This window comes from Myxine glutinosa, chromosome 1 (assembly GCF_964187855.1).
Source record: "Myxine glutinosa chromosome 1, kmMyxGlut1.1, whole genome shotgun sequence".
In the NCBI taxonomy this organism is placed as follows: Eukaryota; Metazoa; Chordata; class Myxini; order Myxiniformes; family Myxinidae; genus Myxine; species Myxine glutinosa.
The window spans coordinates 239,154,463-239,171,581 of NC_136261.1; the positions used below are offsets into that span (position 1 = coordinate 239,154,463).

At 42.6% G+C, this 17,119-nt stretch overlaps 1 protein-coding gene across 1 annotated transcript in view; it reads left to right on the top strand.

Moving 5' to 3' along the window:
- The first annotated feature begins 2,859 nt into the window (after positions 1 to 2,859).
- LOC137419376 (uncharacterized) overlaps positions 2,860 to 17,119 on the top strand; it is a 116,375-nt gene continuing 102,115 nt past the window's right edge. The window contains exons 1-2 of the mRNA XM_078785362.1: positions 2,860 to 3,171; positions 3,437 to 3,592. Of these exons, the coding sequence (XP_078641488.1) occupies positions 3,166 to 3,171; positions 3,437 to 3,592 (162 nt within the window). The 5' untranslated portion in view covers positions 2,860 to 3,165. The remainder of the gene's footprint in view (positions 3,172 to 3,436; positions 3,593 to 17,119) is intronic.

The window sequence follows — 17,119 nt, forward strand, 5'->3', positions numbered from 1 at the left end:
AAAGATGAGGGAGGAATCAAGGTGTGGCTGGAAAAAGATGAGGGACGAAGCAAGGTGTGGCTGGAAAAAGATGGGGGAGGACATTGAGCGTCAGATGAGCAGGGAGGCAGCAATGGTACGCGACGAGGTGACGCGGTGCGAGGAACGCGTGGAGGAGGAAATAGTATTAATAGGGGCGCACCGGGAAATAGAGGAGGTAACCCTTGAAAAGGAAGAAATAATTGGTGTTGAAGAGATGGGAGGAGAGACCGGGAGTGAATCACGGGAGGAGGTGATGGAATGCGTACAACGTTTGTGTTTGCACAAGGGATGTGTGCTTGCTGACCAAATGGAAGGTTTGCAGGTGCTGGCGGAGAAGCAGGGGAAGGAGAGCCCCGAGGGGAGTTATAATGACAGAAATGTGTTTGGTACGAACGGGTGCTCGGCGAGCTTGGGGATCGGGCGAGACCCGGGCGTTCGTGAAGGGCCCGTGGAGAGAGAGGGCGTACCGGAGTGTGTGGAGCGAGAGTGCACGCCGGAGTGTGTGGAGAAAGAGTGCGTACCGGAGTGCGTGGAGTGAAAGTGCACACCGAAGTGTGTGGAGGAAGAGTGTGCGATGACGGGGTGTGTGAAAGGCGTGAGTGCGCCTAGGTGTGCAAGTACGAGTACGGAGTGTGAGAGAGAGTGCACACCGGAGTGTGTGGAAAAAGAGTGCACACTGGAGTGTGTGGAAAAAGAGTGTGCACCAGAGTGTGCGATGACGGAGTGTGTGGGGGGGGCGTGTGTGCGCTTGGGTGTGCGAGTGTGGAGTGGGTCACGAGAGGTGATGACGCGGCCCAGGCATCGACACCGACCGGGGTAGAGCTTAGCGGGACGAGTAGCGTACGCGAGCCCCCGGTGAGTGGAGTGCCGTGGGGACCGGAGGGAATCGGTATATATATTGTACACACATTGTTGCATCAACTATGGTTCGGGACACCAGGATGACAGTGTACAACTGAGTCGAGATTCGGATCCATGCTGTCTCGGTCACAGTCTAGTGCACATACCATACCTCTCGGCATCCTGCCAGCCATTAATAAATCAGGTTATTCAGATTTAATTATATTTTAGCAGTAGGATAGAAATCAGTGGAATTATGACGAGTGCCCTTTGCATGCACATTAATCTCTTCGAAATGGCCAGTCAAGTGCTCTCACATGCAATTACACAAGGGGTGATTTTGTAAGTCCGGATCCTCACGTTTTAGACGAACCAAACTGTTTGCATTCATCAGATCTCTTTTCCAACAAATTCCACAGCTCTAAATGATCGTACTCGTATCTCTCTGTACTTCTTATTCGGGCCAAGGACATTGCTATCAATTCTGCTCGATTATAAACTCGGCGTGCGCTTAAGTGCGGACGATTTCTCGCTCTGTCTCACCAAAAAATCCCACAACGAACCGGGGATTACAGGATTATAAAACAGATGTTCCCACTTGGATCCAGCAAGCATTTCCAAATCAGTCTGGACGGCCAAAGGAAAAGTTTTTAAAAACATTCTCCATGTTTCTTTTTGTTCCCTAATTGATAACCCAATTTCCATAATTCAATTGGACCTCTTATCCACCATACTGTCATATATTTCCGTTTTCCCGGGGTAATTGGCATCTCATCGGGTCATAAATATCGAGTTACTGGTAAAACATGGGAGTCATCGTATTTCATCGACGAAAATTGCCAGATGCGCTCGAAGACAATCACATCAAGAAGCGAGGAGACAAGCCAAAATGACGTCATAGTAGGGACAGTGGCAGCAAACAATGCTTTTAAATTCTTTGTTTTGGAGTCTGGTGGTGATGCTGATGTTTGCGTTTCTGAAAAATAAAACAGTCTTAAAAGACACAAGTTCTGACAAAAGGATGTTCTAAAGAAGCACGTCCCACCGGGTGGATGCAATATGTGACGTCATTACGGTCTTGCGTCATAATCACCAGGTAATTGTGAAATATGTATCTTCTTTCTCCTTCCTTAATGGCCACTGTGAACCCGCCTTTTGTGGGGTTGGCCGGAGGAAGCTTGGCCTGAGTTTTCACGAACTGGTCGGCCAGGCCGGACGTTCAACTGTGGTTTAGGCAGGAATTTGGAACTTGTCCAGGATGTCGGCGATGACTCGCCTACTCTTCGCGAAGGACGCCGTGGGATCTTTAACGTCCACCAACTAATGTTTACAGACGGGATGCCAGTTTAACGTCCATCCGAGAGATGACACACACCTTGATGAATCACCCTACCTGTGAAACACCTGGATGGCAGTTTATACCTGGGTCGCTCATCGAAGCAACGCTATACAGGTAGGAGACGAGTTTTTGTACCTCGAGGCCATCCTGCAGCCCAATTGTGGAATATGTATCCTCTACTTTATTGTTTAACTTCGGCTGTAGGTTGCAAGAGCGGATTGTGAATTGATCAAACAAAGCGAAGTGAACTAACCGATTTATGAGACGATGAGCCGGAATACCACGACCTGGGCTTCAATGGCAGCAAAAAAAGAACGACGTCAATCAATCATGGATATTTCTGATGAGAATCTTAAGGATTCTGGGGGTTTGCCTGGGGAAGTTGAGAAAAAATTGGTAGGGTAAGAGGAAGAGAGAGGAGCGTTGATTTCCCATGGTGGAGTAATTTGATGATGTTCATATATCGATGGCAATCGCAAGTTGTACAAAATGCATCACCTGGATGGCAGCAGTTGAAGGTGGTGAGAGAGGGGCGAGGGGTGGGATTGGGGGTTGTGGTTGTGAGGGGAGTCTAAACACCTTCCTACGCACCGCCCTCTTCTTTCCTCTCGGCATGTGCTTCTGGATGTGGTGCTGCCCCTCCCTCCCTCATGCCCGACGCACAAACAGCGCGCAAAGAAAGTCCGTGGAATTTCCCGGGTAAGCATCCTGGACCTCGACACCAGGTAGAGTGAGGATCGTGTTGCGAAGTCCAGGTAGATTGATGGAGTGAGCGAAGGGAGCTTATTTAACCGTGCTGCGCACGTGACGGCTCTAACATACTTTCGGAAAATCCTTGCGCTGCAATAATCGGGACTCGGTTCCTTAGGGATAATGTTGGGAATGTCAGGAGGCCACATGTGCTGCCCCCGCCGGACCTATAACTGAACATGGCGCTGTCTCGGTCTCCTTGACGCTGGAATTGGATGAAGGTATGACTATTCTCTACTTTCATTATAAAGGTAGCAATACTACTCCTAAGTGTACAAGCGTTTACAGATGATACATACGAGCAGTAAGTTGGCTAAAATGAAAAATGTTGGAATACTTAAGTGCAGATCCAGTTCGGTTATCTTGCCTGAGAAAAGTTAAAACAGGTATTTTTTGTTCAACTACATGTGCTCAATAATGTTTCCTAGAATTCAATATAGTTGCATGGACATTCGCTGCAATTGATGAACAATGTCTGCCAGACAGACAGACCCTGACCTGGCCATCAATGTTAGCTTCGCCTCTGGATCTGGTGAAAAATCGGTCCAGGACTCGGCGAAAGGTTTACCTGTGAATATGACGAGTCCGGTGTGTTTGGCGGTCACCTCTGCACTAATGACAACACTCATCGGCCTTCCACGGGTAACATTTCCTCATTGTTTTTTATTCTCGTTTGAATTTTACAAAACTGATATCTGAAACGAAAGTTTAAAATTGTCACTCAAAAAAGATTCAGTGGACTCGAAAACAAAAGCAATAATTCCAGTAATGCATATAACAAAATTATACGTCAGTCCAGAGGGAATACTCAATGAATCAGCAGTTACTAAGCAGCATTCCGTCTATCTCAACACCCTGAAAAGATATATCAAAGGTCATATTCCTGGGATGAATAAACATTCTCATGTATTATATATATTTTCCGTCAGTAAAAAAGTCAGTCTGTTTGGCATTCCCAAATGAGCACCTTTCTTATGGATGCTCTAACTCTTGGACCGAATTCCATTATTAACCATTGTCTACTTATGCTATTTATTTTAATTTTAATTAATGTCAAAGTATCAGCGGTCTCACCTAATATCATTATATTTCCCGTTATAAATGTATGTCTTCGATACTGTAGAGGGAAAGGACTCTATTGTACAACTGTAAATCATGCGGGGTATGGGTTATCGCTCACGATGTGGATTCATAATCCATATCGAAAATCCACATTATGCCATTGATAACAAGGAGTTAATATAAAATCATTTTGTGACATGGAGATTTCCCCCTGAACTATCGAGCATTATTTTGGAATGTAAGAGTGAGAACATAAGACTCTATATGGAGTTTTCGATCATCTTACTATAATTCACCAAATCTCTGTCTGTCTGTTCCCAGGTACCGCAAAAACGGCTGAACCAATCGCAACGAAATTTTGGGTGGGTAATCCTGGGACCTCCTCGAGTAAAATAGTCTATATTGTTTCTCAAATGTTCCAATTTTTCAAATTTTCCAGTTTTTCCAAACACGATGGAATAATATTTACCGATATGAACAGTGATGTCGCTTTTATGGAAATTCTACAAATACTGTTTAGATTTTGATGATTTGCGTGTGATATGATTTAACGGATGTTTATATAAATCGTTTAAAATAAAAAAAGCCTTCAATTTCTGATATTTTACCTTTTAATTTGGGCCTCCCAATTGAAGCCCCGCCCATAGGGCGGGTACCGTTGATAGTTGTCTAAAAGGTAAACTCGAATAAGGTATTTATAGATCCATACACGAGGATGCAGGTGTAGGCTGTGCAACAATGAGTTGAATAAAATTCCAAATTAAAGCAGACATCATTGAAGATGTAGGAGTTTTAACACATTGAGTTGATTTATCATAAAATAACCTATATTAGGTAAGACCTAAGCCTTTGAGAAGATGTGCTTGAGAATATACTGTATTATTTTGGGACAAACTACTCTCAGAGAGATATGGAAAAATACAACATATATGGCATTAAGTAATAAAAGGAAGTCATATAGTTAACAGCTAAGTCAACCTTGGACAATATTCGTGATAAGAAGGGCAGCAGGTGCTGTCAAGATGGACTAACTGTCAAAAATCATAAAGTTTATGATATTAGCAAAATAGGTATATCTTTGACCAAACAACCAATCAGGATGCTAACTGGTGAGTGTCACCTTTTTCTCTTGCACCTTCAGAGGCATTTCATAGGGATGGTTTGCTAATGAGAGTAACAGGACAATCTGTGGTGGAAGTGGCTGCAGAATATTTGACAAAAGGCATTTCATAGTATGCAACACATACAGTATCTTAAGCCGGAACAGGTTCACTGGCATATTCTCACGCCAGCTGTCCAAGCAGACATGTTTGCTTCTCCAACTAATATTATGCCTTCAGCTTGCCAGAAGACAAGTACACATGATTGATCAAGCACTCACCCAAAGGGAGAAGAGAGAGCAAGACTATTGTGTCAGGCACTTGTCTTTTCAAACTGAACTCAGAGTTAAGATCACTTCGAGTAAATCAGCTACGGTCTGGATCAATATCAGGAGATGGAAGGGTTTAGAGAAGAACCAATCATTTCCGAAAGATGTTTGAGGTAGAAAAATGTGGAAAGCTAAGCATTTAGATGAAGTTACTGTTTGCTCTTGGAATTGTTGAAGCCATACAAACATCCGAGACTATATAGATTTCTTGAGCATTTACATTTTGTTTTGATCTAATCAATCAATAAATTGATCTGTGCCTCATTTTGGACTTTGTACTCATATCATTCACAGTACAAAATAATTAGTTGGCATCAACGTATTTTTACTTGATTTACAAGGACATTATTAAACCAGAAAGGCACTTGGAAGAGCGCATACCTCCACCAGGCTGAACAATTTACGTTTTGTATCCCATTGATAGGTCGGATCTGGATTCGGACCTGAAACAAAATCGAATCGGCTGGTTATTCTCACCTAACCAGCTCGTCCTCCAAGTTTTGTCATAAGTCGCCCATAACATTTTGAAATATCAAAGCAGACACTTATGCTATCACTGAAGATGATGAGACATTCCAAAATTCCAAATCAAAACAGACATCACTGAAGATGATGAGACATTCCAAAATTCCAAATCAAAACAGACATCATTGAAGATGATGAGACATTCCAAAATTCCAAATCAAAGCAGACATCACTGAAGATGATGAGACATTCCAAAATTCCAAATCAAAGCAGACATCATTGAAGATGATGAGACATTCCAAAATTCCAAAGCAAAGCACACATCATTGAAGATGATGAGACATTCCAAAATTCCAAAGCAAAGCAGACATCATTGAAGATGATGAGAGATTCCAAAATTCCATATCATAACAGACATCATTGAAGATGATGAGACATTCCAAAATTCCAAATCAAAGCAGACATCATTGAAGATGATGAGACATTCCAAAATTCCAAATCAAAGCAGACATCATTGAAGATGATGAGACATTCCAAAATTCCAAATCAAAGCAGACATCATTGAAGATGATGAGACATTCCAAAATTCCAAAGCAAAGCAGACATCACTGAAGATGATGAGACATTCCAAAATTCCAAATCAAAGCAGACATCATTGAAGATGATGAGACATTCCAAAATTCCAAAGCAAAACAGACATCATTGAAGATGATGAGACATTCCAAAATTCCATATCATAACAGACATCATTGAAGATGATGAGACATTCCAAAATTCCAAAGCAAAGCAGACATCACTGAAGATGATGAGACATTCCAAAATTCCAAAGCAAAGCACACATCATTGAAGATGATGAGACATTCCAAAATTCCAAATCAAAGCACACATCATTGAAGATGATGAGACATTCCAAAATTCCAAATCAAAGCAGACATCATTGAAGATGATGAGACATTCCAAAAATCCAAATCAAAGCAGACATCACTGAAGATGATGAGACATTCCAAAATTCCATATCATAACAGACATCATTGAAGATGATGAGACATTCCAAAATTCCAAATCAAAGCAGACATCACTGAAGATGATGAGACATTCCCAAATTCCAAATCAAAGCAGACATCACTGAAGATGATGAGACATTCCAAAATTCCAAAGCAAAGCAGACATCACTGAAGATGATGAGACATTCCAAAATTCCAAAGCAAAGCAGACATCATTGAAGATGATGAGACATTCCAAAATTCCAAATCAAAGCAGACATCATTGAAGATGATGAGACATTCCAAAATTCCAAATCAAAGCAGACATCATTGAAGATGATGAGACATTCCAAAATTCCAAATCAAAACAGACATCATTGAAGATGATGAGACATTCCAAAATTCCAAATCAAAGAAGACATCATTTAAGATGATGAGACATTCCAAAATTCCAAATCAAAGAAGACATCATTGAAGATGATGAGACATTCCAAAATTCCAAATCAAAGAAGACATTATTGAAAATGATGAGACATTCCAAAATTCCAAATCAAGGAAGACATCATTGAAGATGATGAGACATTCCAAAATTCCAAATCAAAGAAGACATTATTGAAAATGATGAGACATTCCAAAATTCCAAATCAAAGAAGACATCATTGAAGATGATGAGACATTCCAAAATTCCAAATCAAGGAAGACATCATTGAAGATGATGAGACATTCCAAAATTCCAAATCAAGGCAGACATCATTGAAGATGATGAGACATTCCAAAATTCCAAATCAAAACAGACATCATTGAAGATGATGAGACATTCCAAAATTCCAAATCAAAGCAGACATCATTGAAGATGATGAGACATTCCAAAATTCCAAATCAAAACAGACATCATTGAAGATGATGAGACATTCCAAAATTCCAAATCAAAACAGACATCATTGAAGATGATGAGACATTCCAAAATTCCAAATCAAAACAGACATCATTGAAGATGATGAGACATTCCAAAATTCCAAATCAAAGCAGACATCATTGAAGATGCACAAGTTTTTTTAAAGATGCAAAGTCTCGTTTTTGGACCCAATCTCCCAATAGTTTAGAATCACTTTTAAAAAATTTCAGCTCCGGATCTTCACCAAAATTGAATCGATTCGTTCCTGTCACACACCCAACCTGTCCACCAAGTTTCATCCGAATCATTGCATAACTTTTTGAGATATCTTGCTATATATCGGTTTTAGCCCTATCTCTCAATGGTGAAGAATCACTTAAAAATACTAGTATCCAGATCTGGATCTTCAACAAACTCTAATCATTTCGTGCTTGTCACATATTCAACTTTTCCACCAAATGTCTTCGGAATCCGTCGACAACCTTTTGTGATATTCTGTTCACAGACAGACAGACAGACAGACAGACAGACAGGGGTGAAAACATAAACTCCGTCTCCCTTTGGTGGCGGAGGTAACAATAGACTAACTCAATTGGTATACTGGATTTTAATGTGTTCCAAGCCAGGTGTTGGCTTAACGGTTAAGGTGGCTGCCTTAAGATCTTAGGGTCTCGACTTGAGCTCATGTCAGCCATTAAATAACACCAAGTGGGTTGATTCAGCCTGTCATCCTTCCGAGATGGGCAAAATGAGTACCAGATGACTGGAAACAGGCCGAACTGCATCAGATCAGTGGCACATCCGCACTCGCAGCAATGATGCAACCAGCGGGCCACAGTCTGCATACGAAATAATAACAAAAAACCTGTGCTCTCCACATAATGTGTCACGAATTCAGATGCGAACACCAACATGTGTTTTAATCGTCAATGTTTCAATTAATTAAGTTCAGTAGCCCTATAAATACATTATCCAGAGCATAAATGCGCACGAGTGCCATGTATCTGCTATGCACTAGCCAGCACCACAGTACCCGTATAATTATTACCTTAGCAAGCAGAGACCATATGTCAGGCAATTTCAATAGGCTCCCATACAATTCTGCAGTCCCGCTGAAGGTGCTGTTTCAACTACTAGGTCAGCAAGTGCAGCACGTGTAGGTTTGACTGATCAGGAAAGTCATAATACTGAGCTCTGTATAATGTGAGCGATGAATATTATGAAAGCTTCAGGATACTCTCCAGTTATGAAATTCATTGCAATATTCATGACGCTAATAGTAAAGGTTGGCTGGAAGATAGCATATGGCAGATAAACTAAATGTAACATGTCATTAAGGAAACTCTGAGCTGCGTCTGTAAAATTACATTTTAGAAAAAGAAAAAGAGCAATCAGAGATTGCAAATTCTCGCCAGGATGTATTATATCAGTGTTTTTTTTAAGGCTTTTGTGTTAAAACAAATATGGCGGGCCAACCATGTGACCGATGACGTCATCATTTTTTTTCCTAAACTAATTTATTCCTTGATTATGCTCAAGAAATTTCATCTTGATCGGATGAAGTTTTGTACTTGTCGAATTATGACGTCATAATGGAGGCACCTATGACATCATTAACTTATTTTATTCCCCATGGAGAGTTCTTTACAATGAGCCATGTATCAATTTTTTTCTATTCAGCGCTTTCCGAGATATAGAGGTGCAAAGTTTTTCAATTTTTCCAAGATGGCGGCCGAACCACGTGACCTAGGACGTCATAATTATCATTAAAAAATTATACAGGTGGAGATGCACCTGTGGTGAAAATTTCCTGTCAACCAACGGTTGCAGAGAAAATCATATTTATTCTGGGCGGACAAGCAGACAAACAAACAGACAAACAGACAAACCAACAAACGGACTCAAATGCAATACCCTCTCCTCTGGCAAGGGTAAATATTGCAAGAAACCATCACATGGTGTGTTTGAATTGTGAAACTTCTAGGATTGTATTCAGAGATAATAAATAAGGTAAAGATCGACATTCTGCTGCTTGGTGAACAATACATTGGGATGTGCCATGTTATCATAAATTATAATTTTAAATTATTTATTTCAATTATTTACATAAATTATAATTTATATCATAAATTATAATAAATTGATAATTATCAATCAGGGAAGTGATGGAAGAGGAAGTAATCAGTAGCAATTCCCACACAAGATGCCAGTGAACCTTTAATGATGAAAGGACAAAAAATCCGCAAATTATTACAAGTTATGTTATGAAACTGACTTGTACATTAAAATTTGAAATGGCTGGATAATTTTGTGAATAGTGACAACTTAGGTCACTTTGAATACTGGGGGTAATGTTGAGACTTACTGGGAGGTCATAAGAGCATGCCCTGAATAAGCAAGGCTAATCTAAACAAAAAAACAAAACAAAAAACAAAAAACATATATACAATTATACATACATACATATATATATATATATATATGTATATATATATATATATATATATATATATATATATATATATATATATACATAATACTTCAAGGTGTTGAGGGTGTCGATCGTTATGGAGCTAAAGGATTTTTCCTCGACGGCCCCCGCTGACCCGACTGTCGGATGTGAGAAGTCGTCCCATGGTGCACACCACACCACTCTTCGAGTTCCAAATTAGTGTAGCTTCTCTTTTTTTTTTTCTTTTTTTTTTGGTATACAAGATCGAGGCTCGTGAAAGAGCTAACATTAATCACACAGAAAGACAAACGGACACATAAAACATATAACATGGGGAGCGGTAGACAAGATGGGGTGAGAGGGGGAGGAACACAAACACAACATCTGAGAGCAGGGACATCGAGAGATCTGTGGGAGGGAGAGGGCTTTGGGGGGGGGAGGCATGGAAAGGGGGGGGGTGGGTGGGAGAGGTATAAAACATATGGACACTGAGGGGTGAAGTTGTGTTTGTGTTCCTCCCCCTCTCGCCCCATCTTGTCTACCGCTCCCCATGGAATGAAGACTTCCAGGAATGAAGTTGGAATTTCAAACAAGGTGGATTTGGGGTGAATTAGTGGGGGTAGAAAAGATCAAGGTTTTGGATGGGGAAAGATAAGAGATGGTGGTGAACAGCTGTTTTAAAGACCTGGAGGGAGGAGTGGGATTGAAGGGAGTGTGGGAGTTTGTTCCAGAGGCGGGAGAAAAGAGGAATGAAAGAGTGAAGGTGAGCAGAGAGCCGAGATTTCGGCAGTTTAACCATCAGAGGGTTGCTGGCAGATCTTGTGCGACCTGTAGGAATATTTGGGGGACAAAGCACAGAGAGAGCTGGGGGAGCAAGGCCGGAGAGGAGTCGGTAGAAGACAGAAAGACCACCTACCTGTCTGCGGTGAGTGAGTGAAAGGCCCTCGGAGATAGCTTCATCATGGGAGATTCCAATGATTCTGAAAGCTGTGGTTTCAACAGCATGAAGCCGAGCTAGGTGTGAGGCAGGAGCACCGGCCCATAGGGGAGAACAGTATTCCATTGAGCTGCGGAAGAAAGCCTTGTATGTGGTGAGGAGCTCAGGTGTGCCGAGGAAGGACTTCGCACGTCGGAGGATGCCCAGTCGGCGACTGGCTTTGGAGGCCAGCTTGGAAATGTGGTTTTCCCAAGAAAGATCATGGCAGATTGTGAGACCCAAAAGCTTGAGCGACAGAACTTCTTGGAGAGGATTGTTGAGAAAGTAGATGGGAGGGTTGTCCAGTCGATCTTTTCAGAGAGACATAGTAAGAGTGTGAGATTTGTCAGGATTGAAAGACATGTTCCACTTGTTTGACCAGTCTGTGATTTTGTCCAGGTCTGCAGAGAGTGAGGAGGCTGCAGACTGCCGATCTGAGGGAAGAGGAATGGAGCGGCAGAGAGTGGAGTCATCAGCAAAGAGATAGAGAGGATTTTCCAGAGAGTCGGAGAGATCATTGATAAAGACCAGAAAAAGCACAGGGCCCAGAACACTGACTTTGGGAACTCCAGCCTGAACAGGAAGGGGAGATGAGAGAAATCCATTCAGGGCCACACGTTGTCTACGACCAGAGAGGAAGTCCGCAAGCCATGCATGGAGATTTCCATGGATACCATAGGAGGAGAGTTTAGTGAGCAGAGCTGGGTGCCAGACCGTATCGAAGGCACGTGATATGTCAAGGGAGACGGCTCTGATTTCCTGTTTGGCATTGAGGACCTCCATCCATTGTTGAGATAGCAGAAGCAGCATGTCCAGAGTAGAATGACCTGGTCTGAATCCAAATTGATGACTGGAGATCTGGATGATCAAGCCATTGGAGAAGAGGAAGGATTTGATATCCGAAGCAATGATGGATTCCATGACTTTGCTGATAATTGGGAGCAGGCTGATTGGTCTGTAGATGCAAGGATCTGTTTTTGCACCTTTTTGTGTAAAGTGGTAATGTTTGCTGATTTCCAGGATGCTGGCAGATGACCTTGAGCAAAAGAGAGGGTGAAAAGAACAGAGAGAGTGTGAGATAGAGCGGCAGAGCAGGATTTTAGGACGTGTGGGCTGATGCCGTCTGGTCCAGTTGCAGAATCAGAGTCGAGGTTTGACAAAAAACTCCTCCACCTTGTCAGGAGAGAAGGACACAGAGTTCAGGAGCAGTTCGGTTCGACTGGGTAAGGTGGGAACAGAGAGTGATGGGTTTGGGACACAAGATTTTGAGGCAAACACAGAGTTGAGGCATTCGGCTTTGTCACGTGCGGTGTCGACTGTGTAGCCATTTGAGGTAAGGGAGGGGATGGAGGGGGAACAAACACCAGAAACGGATTTGACCAGACGCCACCAGGATTTGGAGGAAGGAGACAGGTTTGAGAGTTCATTCTTGAGTGTGGAGAGATAGTGCTTCCTGGCACTCCTGAGGGAAGACACACACGTGTTCCGAGCTTTGTGGAAGGAACTGAGATTGCCTTCAGTTGGATTAGCCTTCCAAGAGGCAAAGGCAAATTGTTTCAGGGCAACTGCCTCACCACAAGATTCAGTGTACCATGGACGGGAGGAAGGGTAAGACAACTGAAGATGAGATGGGATAAATCTGTGCATGAGAGAGAGCAGTTTGCTTTGGAAGAATTCCCAGGAAGAATTGATGTCAGAGGCAGTAGAGATGGGAGACCAGTCCAGATGATTGATGGCTGCTTGAAGACCGTGCCAGTCGGCCTGAGTGAAATGCCAGACTCGGCGACACTTAGGAGGCTCTCTGAGAATGGCCAGAGAAATGTCCACTTTAACAAGCACATGATCAGAAGAACCGATTGGGGCAGAGGAAGAGCAGCAGACATTAGCAGGGAAGTTTGTCATAACCAAGTCTAGAAGAGAAGATACACCATTGGCTGAGATCCGGGTCGGGAAATTGACAGATTGTGTCAATCCCAGTGAGTCGCAGAAGTCCTTTGCTGAGGTGCCATGGCTGGTGAGAGATGAACCCACACCCAGCCAGCTGGCATGATGACAGTTGAAGTCGCCACATATGAGGAAGAGAGTTGGGATGAGTGGATAGAAGTTGGTTCATGTTGTCAGACAGTGAAATGTAAATGGAGTCATCACTGTTTGGAGGACGGTACAGAACACATATGAACAAAAGGTGGGAGCGGAGAGGAAGCCGTAGCCAGAGGTCCTCCTGGGGGTGAGGTGGAGAGAGGGCAGTGCAAGGAGAGTGAGGAAGAGAGTTTTTGATAAAGATAGCCACTCCACCACCAGGACGAGGCTCAGGTCTATCACACCGGAGGAGGGAGTAACCAGGAAGAGATACTAAGGAATCAGAGACATCTTGAAGGAGGAAAGTTTCTGTTTAACAGATCAAGTCTGGATTGTCAGAAGCAACCTGTATGGAGAGATCAGTCAGGCATCGGGTACAGGACAGGGGAGGGGAGATGTCGGGTAAGATGAAGGATGAGAGGGGGAGGTAGGGAGAGCAGTTGATAGTGTGTCAGAGATTACAGAAGAGTTACAAGAAAAGGAAGGATGAGGAGAACGAAAGGTTTGATGGTGAAGGGATGAGGCACAGTGAGGGGTTGTTTGAGGGGGGGCAGAGGAAAGTCGAAGATTGGGGGAGGTGGAGGGATGAGGCACAGTGAGGGGTTGTTTGAGGGGGGGGCAGAGGAAAGTAGAAGGTTGGGGGAGGTGGAGGTATGAGATAGAAGGGAGACGAAGTGGGGAGGAGGCAGCTTTGAGGAGGAGGAGGGGGGAGGGAGAATTGGAGAGGACTGGTATGGGAGGAGATTTGAATGGGAGGGGTTGGGGGGGAGTTTTGAAGGGGAAGAGTGAGGGCGAGTTTAGGAGGGGAGGGCAAGTGGGGAGTTTAGGAGGGGCGGGGCAGGGGGGAGTTTAGGAGTGGAGGGGCAAGGGGGGCGTTTAGGAGTGTAGGGGCAATGGGGGGGGGGATTTGGAGGCGAGGGGCAAGAGGGGAGTTTAGAAAGTGGATGATTGATGAAAGACGAACATTGATAACAAATTGGGTTTATTGTGATTTTCAAGTTAGCAATCCGATTAAGAACGATGGAGGAAGGATGGAAAGAATGTGAATTTAGAGCATGCAGTGATTTAGAGTTATAAGGGATTGAATTTATTTTTTTTGAAGTGGAATGAGTTGGAGAGGAAATTGAAAGAAGCCTTTTAAATATGAAGAAAAACAGCGTGTTGTAATATACCACTGAATAAAACACTGAAGTGGAATGTTTAAACATATTTAAACAGAACCGTGAACAATCTTAAATGCACAAAATTCCGACGGTTGGAGGGCCGAGAGGGACCACCACGAGTCACGTGAACAGAGCAAAAGGTGGATGGCAAGGAGATAATGGGGGCGGGGCGAACAGCACACCTGGACAGAAGTACAGGATGAGACAACAGCACACGTGGAGAAGGGAAAATAAATGTTTTTGGTTCTCTAGTCCATTTTAAGTCCGCGTTGATCACCGAAGCCTCAGAGAGATATCCGATTGGGTGTCCGATATTATTTTCCATATATACATCTTCCTCTTCTTCTTTTCCCTTTTTCAATTCAATATAATAATCTTTCTTGTAAAATATTATCTTCCAGTAAAAAGCCCATCAAATATGATGGGCTGGAACAGTTTATTCGACGGTGCAGCCTCATGAGCGTGCCAAAGTCTGAAACCTCAGCCGAGTGTCAGGTGTGCTTGTATCTTCTTTATTTATTTTGACATCCTCCGAACGTAAATGAACACTTCTTTTACTCTGCATGTGTTGCACATCATGTGCAGCGAATTTCACCTCCCTGCACCTTGATTTTATTGTTATTTTAAAAAACGCTTCTGTACCCCACCCTTGAGGATCGATTTGCAAGCCAACGTCTACAATTCCAATAGAAGAGGTATAATTACTCTTTTATGGAAAGTGTTTTTCGAGTTTGTTTTATCCCCATAAATGGACCGTAGTTAACACACATTCGTGGTAAAAGGTTGGTCTTTAAACCCTACCCTTATGAAGAGGGGCAGACATCAGTACAACACACAAACTTACACTGTGTTTTATATGGTAGATGTCTATAATAATACGCCAATATATATTATATCAATTATAATACTCCAATTTTACTTCTCCGGGTCTTTACGCCCCGTCAGTGTGCTGAGCAACAGTGTACTATGTCGTAGCAAACTATGTTTTTCTGAAGAGTGGGTGTCCGTCAGATCTTCTCTTCTATTGTCTTTCTTTCTTTATAATAATACACTAAGACTTTTCTGTCGTGGTATTTCTTTTTACCACGGGCTTGGCCATTCAGTATTGCCAGCAATATAAGTTTGATAAGTATTCTCTGTGTCACAATGAAAATCCATAACAGCTTTTGAAAAATCTATTTAAAGGTGCCCCTTGGTTCAAAATACTCCCTGATGATGGTTTCGTTGCACAAGAGGAAGCAGTTGAATTAGTGACTTTGCCAAATATATACTGCTGATAGATTAGTGTGCAAATCGAATGCGATCGAAAATGCCTGCTGGAGGGGTGCATCGTATTTTATTGCTATTGTAATTCTACAAGCAGAAAGACAAAACAGGCCACAAACTGACACATGGCCAAATAATTCCTGAGATAAAGTGTTTGCTTTATAAAGTTAAAGTGATACGTTCAATATACAAGCGTTTTCTAAAAATTATTTGAATGACGTTCCATAGATGAGATGTGCTGAGAGCTGTTCAAGGTATCAAGTTTTCAAACTCGCAATCACAGGTGAGTTCAGGAATATTTTTTAGACAAAGCTGGGTATGCAGCAAAATTGCGGGGTCCCCTTGGAAATTTTTGAGTAAGTACCATACTCACAAAGAGTCTGTGGCATAACAGTTAGAGCATTCTCTCTTAGTCTGCGAGGTCAGAGGTTCGAACCTGACACCGGCCGAGTCATAACAAAGACATTATAAATGGCATGTGCTGTTTTCTTGCTCGACATTCCACACTTTAAAAAATGAGCCGATGACTCAAATGGCCTCCTTTGTTGAAGTTCCTTGAAATTGGTTTTTTTTTCTTTTCTTTTTCAAATTATCTATTTATTTAATCGTTTTTTTGTATACAACATCGAGGCTCGTGTAAGAGATAACATTAATCACAAAAAGACAAACTGACACATAAAACATAAGATAAAGGGAGTGTGAGACAAGATGGGGAGAGGGAGGGAAGCAAACATGTACAACATTTGAGAGCAGGGACATCGGGAGATCTCTGGGAGGGAGAGGGCTTAGAGGTAGGAGGCACGGGAAGGGGTGGAGGGTGGGAGAGGTATAAAACACATTGAGATTGCTAGGACTTTCAGGACAGAAGTCGGAATTTCAAAAAAGTAGATCTGGGGTGAATTAATGGGGGTAGAAAAGATCAAGATTTTGGATGGGGGAAGAGATGGTGGTGAACAGCTGTTTTAAAGACCTGGAGGGACGAGTGAGATTGAAGGGAGTGTGGGAGTTTGTTCCAGATGCGGGAGAAAAGAGGATTGTTACTATAATTCACCAAATGTCCGTCTGTCCGTCCGTTCGCAGGTACCGCAAAACGGCTGAAGCGATCGCAACGATATTTTGTGTGGTTAATCCTAGGACCCCCTGGAGTAAAATAGGCTGTATTGTTTTTCCAATTTCAGCTTTGGTCTCTAGCATTCTCAGGTTTGGACTCCCACCTAAAGTTGTTGTCCTGGGTACTGAAAAAACGGCTGCACTGATCGCAACCCAATTTTGGGTGGGTCGTCCTGGGACCCCCTGGAGTAAAATAGGCTGTATTGTTTTTCCAATTTCAGCTTTGGCCTACCGCATTTTCCGGTTTGGACTCCTACATAACGTTATTTTCCCGGGTACCGCACAAACG